Source organism: Hemiscyllium ocellatum, chromosome 13, assembly GCF_020745735.1.
Source record: "Hemiscyllium ocellatum isolate sHemOce1 chromosome 13, sHemOce1.pat.X.cur, whole genome shotgun sequence".
Taxonomy (NCBI): Eukaryota; Metazoa; Chordata; class Chondrichthyes; order Orectolobiformes; family Hemiscylliidae; genus Hemiscyllium; species Hemiscyllium ocellatum.
The window spans coordinates 19,034,815-19,043,894 of NC_083413.1; the positions used below are offsets into that span (position 1 = coordinate 19,034,815).

Genomic DNA, 9,080 nt, shown 5'->3' on the forward strand with positions numbered 1-9,080 from the left:
GTTCTGAAACAAACCAAATATCTACTTTTCAATACTGTCACCAAAATGGTGAACTCAAAGATTCCAGACCCTTCCACCATCACCTCCTCCCTCCAAAGACGCTCTCTATGTCAAAGTAACATATGGTATGCATGTGTTTTGTGAAATAGATGTGAATAATTTGTTTTGCACGTTGCAAACTGTCAAATTACAATGTAAGTGTGTGTTTTTTTGTTTCAACAAGGTTCAAATTGAAAGTACATGCAATGCAGACATTCAAGGAGTGGGAAAATAACTAAAAGTGACTATGATGCATGTTACAAAAAAAATTGTTTACTCAAGCTTTTAAACTCTAAATAAATGAACTTCAATGAAAGTGTATAAAAGCCAAAATTGTCAGCCTAACTTCAAAATTGCTCTTCCTCCTGGACATTGTGGCTTCATTCGACTGTGTAAAATGGGTGCTGGTAGAACATTCAGCTTTATTAATTGCTGTACGCATTTATTATTCATTATTGTTATGACAAAGACTTTACTGACTGAAATATCAGCATCTCACTGATGATCATTTTCAAAGTCTTATTTGGAACTCAGTGAGCCCATCATGTTCCTCTTTGTGTTGTTTTCTTTCTTCAACAGAATAATGTAACATTTTGGAGCAAAAATGCAAATAAGAAGACCAAAGCTGGAGGCCAAAATAGCAAATACTTCAACCGCCACAGCATATTTCCCTGGTGAGCTTATGTACGCTGGAATGAAAGTTATCCAAACTGCGCAAAAGATAAGCATGCTAATTGTTATATGTTTAGCTTCATTGAAGTTGTCCGGAAGTTGTCGAGCTAGAAAAGCTACCGCAAAACACACGCAGGATAGAAATCCAATATAACCGAGTACACAATAGAAGGCTAACAAAGATCCGACATTGCATTCAAACACGATTATCTCGCTAGAGTGACTAGTGTTTTTCAATGGATAAGGTGGAAATACAATTAACCAGGTAGTACATATTACACATTGCACCAGCGTAAGGATGTAAACCATCAGCCGTTGCTGTCTTGGTCCAAACCACTGCATCATATTATCGCTTGGAAGTGTTGCTTTGAACGCCATCACCACGACAATTGTTTTGCTCAATACACAAGAAATGCAAAGAACAAAACTAACAGCAAACGCTACTTGGCAGAGCATACAAGACCAAACTAATGGTTCTCCTATGAATATAATTGAAGACAGAAAACAGAGTGTCAGGGCAAAAAGAAGCAGGAAGCTTAACTCAGAGTTATTAGCTTTAACAATTGGAGTGTGTCTATAGATGTAGAATATTACGAACACACCAACAGTGGTGCAGGCTCCTAACAGTGCCAGTGTCACCAGAATTATTCCTATTATATCGAAAAATGACAGAAAATCGATTTCCTTTGGAACACACTGATCCCGTCTTTCATTAGACTTGAATTCCAATGGGCATTTTATACAATGAACAGAATCTAAAAAGCAACACAAGACTTGGTCATGATACACAGAACCTTAATGCCTGTGAAATGCAGGCATCAAGTTTAAGTAACAATGCCTTTGTCAGTGATGTTTGCTTACCAGTTGTGTTACTAATTTCACTTTGAGCACATTTTATGCAATCAAAACAGCAAATGGGTTGCCATTTTCTTCCTGCTTTCCGTGTTCCTTGATGGCAGCTTTCAGAGCAAACAGCTTTTGGAACCTGATTATGAATATGAATACAACGTTGGAGAAATACTCATAATATACATGAGGCAAATCTACAATATTAAGTCTGGTGTACAGGACAAAAGCTGTTTCAGTTATATTTGTTGGGACTGTCCTTTTTAAAATAATGTTACAGCTTATGGCCTCATTTTAAAGCCGTGGTGAAGTTCTTGGTTTTGCAACAACAAATGAATTCCAAGACATTTTTAGTGAATTCAAATGCTTAATATTACATACTTGATGTGTTTTTGCAGTTGTTTCATTTATTACTGAAAAAGGAAACTGGAATGAATGAAATAAAATCAAATATATTTTGCAGTAAATTGCTAAAATGAAAATCATATTCAGAATAAAAATCATGAGGTGAACATATCTGCCAAGGCCAAAATTTATTGTCCATCTGTTAATGCCTTTGAGCCACCTTGCTGAACAGTTGCAATCCATTTCCTTGGTAGACTTACAATATCGTTAGGGAGGAGCTGAGACATATTTGCAAGTCAAGGTGGTGAGTGGCTCTTAGGAGAACTTGAAGGTAATGGTGTTCTCATTGACTTGTTACCAATGTATTTGTAGATGGAATGGGCATGATTTGGAAGGTGCTGCTTACATAGCATGGCTGAATTTCTGTAGACTATCCTGTAGATGCGGCTACAGAGCATCTGTGGTAGAGGAAATGAATGTTTGTGCATGTGGTGTCGATCACGTAGGCTGCTTTTACCTGCATGGTGTCAAATTCTGTCAGAGTTATTGTATCTGCACAAATCGAGGCAAGTGGGAGGTTTATATCAGAATCTTGACCTGTACACTATTGATGGTAGTTAAGATTTGGAGAACCAAGAGGTGAGTTAACTTTTGCAGATTTCCTAGTATCTGGCCTGCTTTGGTAGCCACATAACTTAGAATGATTAGTCTGGTTAATTTTGCCATACCAGGTATCCCCTGGGATGTTGATTGTGTTAAATTCAGTGACAGTGATTGAATATCTGGTGGACATGATGAGATCCTTTCTTGTTGGAGATAGCCATTGCTTGGCATTTGTATAGCACAACTGTGTTTTTCACGAAGATAAATATGAAACACCACTTCCCCTGACAAGGAACCTATGGTTCCATTACTTTGAACTTCTTTTTCCAAACCTATTCAACCACTTTTCATATACGTTTAGATGTTTACATCTTTGTTCCAACACTAATTTGTTCATTTTGTGTAATTTAGGATACATTTACATTTCTAACTCTTGGACTTAAACTGCAATATCTTACATTTTTTGTCATTTCTAACTTTATCAGTAATATGGAAAGACATTCTGCTGTTTAAATGGGTGGAAATAAAATATTGCTCTGCTCTTTCATTCTGAGTTGATTCCACTAAACGACTTTTGAATTAAAATTGCTTGGCAAGTATTAATTTTACTCAACAACAGGAAGTAAGCAATAGCACCTATTTGATACAACAACCACCATTTTGCTTTTCCATTTCAGGAAAGGGAATTGAAATTAAATATCAGGCAGTTCATAAAAAAAGGATGGTTCTGCACAGATCTTACCGACTTCTGACCACCACTCCAAATAATTGCCTTTTCTGTTATTGAAAATTCCTCGCCAAAAGGAGCTGATCCATCATAGTGTCCAACATTTACAATGTCAATGTCACCGATGGCATTTGGTTGCCAGTTTACAATGTCATATGTTGGGACAGGGTCTCCGTTTTCATCAAAATAAACCTTTTCACCAATCTTGGTTATAAAATGCGCTGTTCTCATGTAATATAGCAACTTTAAAAAAAAAATCGGAACATGTTTACGTTAATTGCAATAGTTCAACTGTGAGTTTGAGCACATTGGATATATATACATGAATTCAGTCATCAAACTACATTAAATGCTCCTTACCTGCCATGGTTGAAAATTTGAAAGATTTGCACAACTCCCATTTGGGAAAGGCCCTTCACCAGTTTTACATGACACCATACTATGGAGTGCATGAGCTATAGCATAAGTTGCTTTGTAAACATTGTAAGTGACTCTGTATTGCGTGACATCAGTAAACTCATTTTGGACAAACTGCAGATTTTCTCTTCCTGTGCATTCCTTTAGACCTGATTCATTTTGTCGAGAACCTGCTTTGTTTCCACCACTTAGATGGCAGCCAAAACAACTTTCCCAAAACTTTTTCACCAAGGGGTTACCTGGATACAAAGACGGATGAACTTTCATTAGGAACTCCCTCAACCCTGGTATGTCGACTTTGCGAATTGCGACTCCAATCGCACCAGAAGCAATCTTTTTACTTTCCTCCGGAGGAAGAATCAACGTGGAAATCCATGATTCACTTCCAATCCATTGTATGCCACTAACATTTTGTCTAATCATTTCTTTTAATAGAGTACGCATACTTGATTCACCCGCAAATGCAATGACAACTTTTGTAGTAGAGGTTTTTATGGTGTCAATTGTTTTCAGTAATTTCTCTCGAGTGTATTTTTTATGAAATGACTCGGAAAAAGCTATACAAATGCCTAGTTGTTGAACTGCCTCTTCAAATGCTTGCATTCCAAAGTTTCCATAGTCATTGTCAGTCTTAACTGTCCCAATCCAGGTCCATCCAAAATGTTTCACCAGCTGGGCTAATGCTCTAGCCTGATAGTAATCACTCGGTATTGTTCGAAAAAATGATGGATATTCCTTCCTGTTGCTAAGGCACGCACAAGTCGAAAAGTAGCTAACCTGTCACAAACAAAGCAAAAACATTTGTGTCATAATTTGTGCTTTTTCATCATATCAAGGCATAGATATTGGCAAAAAAGAACAAAGGTTCCAACTTGCATCATCAAGATCCATCTTAAATGCATAATAACTGACATATTTCATAATTTCAAAATGCCCCATTTAAATATTTTCTGCCAATGTTCATTCCAAGCACTGATTTTTCTTGATTCACCTTGTCCCAGTTGCAATCACATACAATGCCCATTCCTCACAAATTAACATGAAGAACATAGTCAAACATTCTCTCTCTTTCTCTATCTTTCGCTGCCTCCTTTTACAAGTTACTTGGGGTTAATTCTGCATTTTCTTAGTCTCTTTTGGAGGGTCACTGTTGATCTGACATTTTGTCCCTTTGCATTTAAGTCAATGGTAAAACAAGGTGTAGGATACATGGATCATTCTGCATGCTGTACATTACACAATTGCCCAAACATAGAATTCCTCTTCATCAAACCCTTTATATTTTTATCAGCATGCTCAACATTGCTTTTGAAGAATGCAACTTTAAAGAATTTTTCCCACTTCTGGCACCAAAATTAAGCTCACTGCCTTTCAGTCATGAAATATATATGCCCCAGTGAGCCGAAACTGAAACATTGTGTTGTAGACTTATTTCACCTGATAATATAATGTCTGTGTTGTATAATTTATCCTTCTATTTATTGAGCTGTCTGCTGTTGGGCAGGCTTTCTGTAAATTTCACTCATATGCAATATTGTTTACCTACGGTTTACAACTACTTAATTTCAAAAGTTCAATGAATAACTATCTGTATTAACCCTTCATTCTCTGAATTTTGCAATGGAGTTGATTACTCATAATGTAATGTAAGCTATTTTTCTTAGTTTTTGTCTCTTGTAGAATATTTTTCTGTCTTTACTCAGATTAAGGTTGTCTTCGTCATAGCCTTAGAATCATGGTCATAGAGTCATACGGCACTGAAACAGATTCTTCAGTCCAAACAGTCCATGGCTAACATGATCCCAAACTGAACTAGTCTCACCTGCCCCCTCCTGGCCCATATCCCTCCAAACCTTTCCTATTCATTATCCTACCCAAATGTCTTTTAAACATTGTAATTGTACCCACATCCACTGTTTACTCTGGAATTTCATTTCATACGCAAGCTACCCTCTGTGAAAAAAAAAGTCCCCATGCCTCTTTTTAAAAGAATGTGCCCCTAATCTTGAAATTCCCCTATTCTCGGGAAAACAACCAACCACTAACCCAAAATTTATTCCTCATGGGATCATCAACTCCTATAAGGTCACCTCTCAGCCTTCTAAGTTCCAGTGAAAATATTCCCAGCATATGCAGCCTTTCTTTATTACTCAATCCTTCCGTATTAACCAATTCTGGTTACTCTCTTCTGAACCCTCTCCATGTTAATAACAATCTTTCCATAATTGAGCGACCAGAACTGGTTCCAGAACTCCAGGAGCAATCGCACCAATGTCCTGTGCAACCTCAACATACTTTTCCAACTTCTATACTCAGCTCCAGGGTGCTGAATTCACTCTGACATTCGCTAATTTTTGAAGTTACTGAATGAATTCTCATTGAAATCACTACAAACTGAATATGACTATTCCCAGAATCAGGTGCCAAGTTTAAGGAAAGGCTGAAGCGCGAGCCATTTCATTTTTGAAGACTGACATAGAATTTAATGATTAAATACAGTTGTACTCAAAATTTAATACAGTTACTCTCTCCACAGATGTGTTTGACCTGCCCAGTATTTTCAACATTATCTGTTCTTGCCTTGAATCATGGTTCAATTGCGAGAGCATATGAGGAAACACTGAAAACCTGAATCATGGGGTTCACTTAGCTGATGACCTGTTTTAATAAATGGGTTAATGTCTCAGTTAAGTTTTGAAAATCAAGTGATTTTACACTTAAGGAAGTCACTTACAATGGGTGGATTGATCACTTATAAATTAACATGGTTCATGATATGAACACATCAAGATATTGACAAACAAATGCAGTTAAAAAAAATTGCTTCTGGCTGTTGTGGCGCAGTGGTCAAGCCCCAACCTGTGAATAAAATGTCATTCTCATGTTGACTAGAGATTATGATATTATCTATGACAGGTTGATTGAAAATTAAGTGAATGTCTGGTAACATAGTTAGTTTTATTATTTAGGATGTGGTTCATTTAACAAATGGTGAATCTTTTAGAATGACCAATGACTGAAGGTGCAGATGTGCAAATGTCATCAGCATTTGGCCATGACAATCAGTGGAGATTAATTTCAAGGATACAAATGTAGGGAATCTAATCTAATCTAATCCAATTTGGAAAATAAAGATAGCCCAGTAACAGTGACCATGAAGTTATGATTGTAGTAAAATAAAAGTTTCCAGCTGGTTCAGGAATATTTACACTGTATGTGATTCCATGCAATGTTCTGAAGAAGAATCACTGGACACAAAAGGTTAACATTAATTTCTCTCCACAGCTGCTGTCAAATCTGGTGAGATTTTCCAGCTGCATCTGTTTTTGTTCCATACAATGTGATTCACTCTTAATCTCCTTCACAGATGATCTTGGGAGCCATTTAACTCAAGGGCAACTGGGGACAAAATTGAAATATTGGTTTTGAGAGTGTAGCCCACATTTCAGAAAAGGATAAAACTTGATTAAAATTGTCAATTTTTGTAAACATTTTTGAACGTTTTCTTCCTCATCATTTACTTAAATCATTAAATGAGACTTGTGATGAAGTATCTTCGGAGAAGAAGGATCTTCGGAGAAGAAGGATTACAGCCAAGTTATAAAGCCAAAGAGCAATCAACAGATGGACCGTCTCACCATCCTGAATGAACATTCTAAAGAGGATGTAACTGATTATTTTAGTTTGTTTTAAATCATGAATAATCATTCCTACTTTTGTATAGATGATGGAATAACTGACACCTACAACATCATATTATATACTGTTGACACATATTTGTATAACCGCTTTATTAAACGTCATATCTTACCATAGGGATTCTGAAGGCACCGATAGATGGTGCTATTGCTAAAGACTGCGTAGATCCAGAATCAGCAACAATCGCAGAAGCAATGGAGGAGCTTTTACAGTGAACAGACGGCACACTTGCTTCAGGTTTGTTCAGTAATGCCAAAGCTGCTTTTAACGATAACTGGGTCAACTTACAAGAATCATAGATGCGGTATCCCAGCGTGACACCAGGAAGCAGAGTTGTATCATTATTTATTTCCTCAATTGCAAAAATCATCGCCAGTGCAAAACGAAAAGGTCTGAACTGAAATCTGCAGACAAGGTGAAGAAATAACATAGAAAATGACATTGACAGTTATATTAGGGGGCTCACCACTTAGCTGATTTAGCTATGATTCAGTGGTATCACCACTTTCTCTAAACAGGCAGTTGGTGGTCCACAACATAGACCTTGAGCACAAGAGCTTAATTGACATTAGATGAAGACCTGACAATTTGCCCAATTTCAAATAACACATGAAAGGGATCCCCGATCCCCCCTCTTCAATCCAATAAAAGCATTTCTAGGGAGATTAGGAGAGCTTTCACAGTGCCTTACCTGATAAGTATCTCTCCCTGGAAAATGCTAAAAGAGGTTTCTGAGTTTTGATTACAAGATTGATTGTGAGAGCTTGCACTGTGTATATTGATTGTAGTTTTACCAATCTTACAATATTGACTAGATTATAAAAGTACTTGATTGGTTATAAATAACTTTGGGATGGACCACAAAAATGAAGTGAACGATTTTCTTTACAGTTTTGAATTTTCAAATTAATTCAGTAAATGAAGCAGTATGAGGTCAGATGTTATCCATTTTACTAAACAAATTGGAGTGTTTGATGGCACCCACTAACCTGAGGCATTTTGCTGTCTCCGGATGATTGCTAAACGTGAAGTGCTGATGCTCAACGTGATAAGAATGCATGCCAAAAATTCCACCCAATGTGATATTTCCATCCTTCGAAAACCCCAGTAAATCAAACCTACCCCAACGTTTGCAAGCCTGCTCATTAGTAGACCATACTAAAGCAACGGCAGAATTCACCACTAAAAAGAACCAATAATGCATATTTGACAGGACAAGAAATTATCTTTGGCTTACAGAAGGATGACTAATTTTTATAAGCTCCAGATATTTCTGTGAAAATTGTCTTAATGAATGCTGAATCAATTTCCACCTCTGTTGAACATAAACAAATTAGTTTGATACTCTCTTAAGAAACCATGTTATCACTTTCCACAACATGCGAATCTCGAAGGAAATAATTACAAATGTATCCACCTGTGACCTTTCAATCCAATTGAGGCAGACGGTGGCACACTTACCAGAATGGCCATCTCAGAAGGAATGTGGGGTCAATTCGAGCCTCAGACAACTGCCCGACAAGTTTGCCATTCACCCAAAACTGTGTGGGTTTCCTCCAAGTACTCCAGTTTCCTCCCACAGTCCAAAGATGTGCGAGTCCAAGGATTCTCAGAACTCTGGTGTGGTCTTCCAGTGGAAAACTTGGAGATGGATTTTTCCAGAGTAACTCAAAACTGCAAAAGAAGAAGTCCAGTGCTGACATTTGCTAGCGATGAGAACAGTTTATTAATC

The 9,080-nt window shown here is 37.2% G+C and overlaps 1 protein-coding gene across 1 annotated transcript; it reads right to left on the reverse strand.

Moving 5' to 3' along the window:
- Positions 1–558: 558 nt before the first annotated feature.
- On the reverse strand, positions 559–7,748 carry LOC132821451 (extracellular calcium-sensing receptor-like). Its single transcript, XM_060834037.1, has 5 exons — positions 7,461–7,748; positions 3,593–4,426; positions 3,248–3,475; positions 1,573–1,696; positions 559–1,466 (listed from the first exon to the last, which is right to left on the reverse strand). Exons 1-5 carry the CDS (start codon positions 7,716–7,718, stop codon positions 559–561), a joined length of 2,352 nt encoding a protein of 783 aa, XP_060690020.1. The 5' UTR covers positions 7,719–7,748.
- Between the last annotated feature and the right edge of the window lie 1,332 nt (positions 7,749–9,080).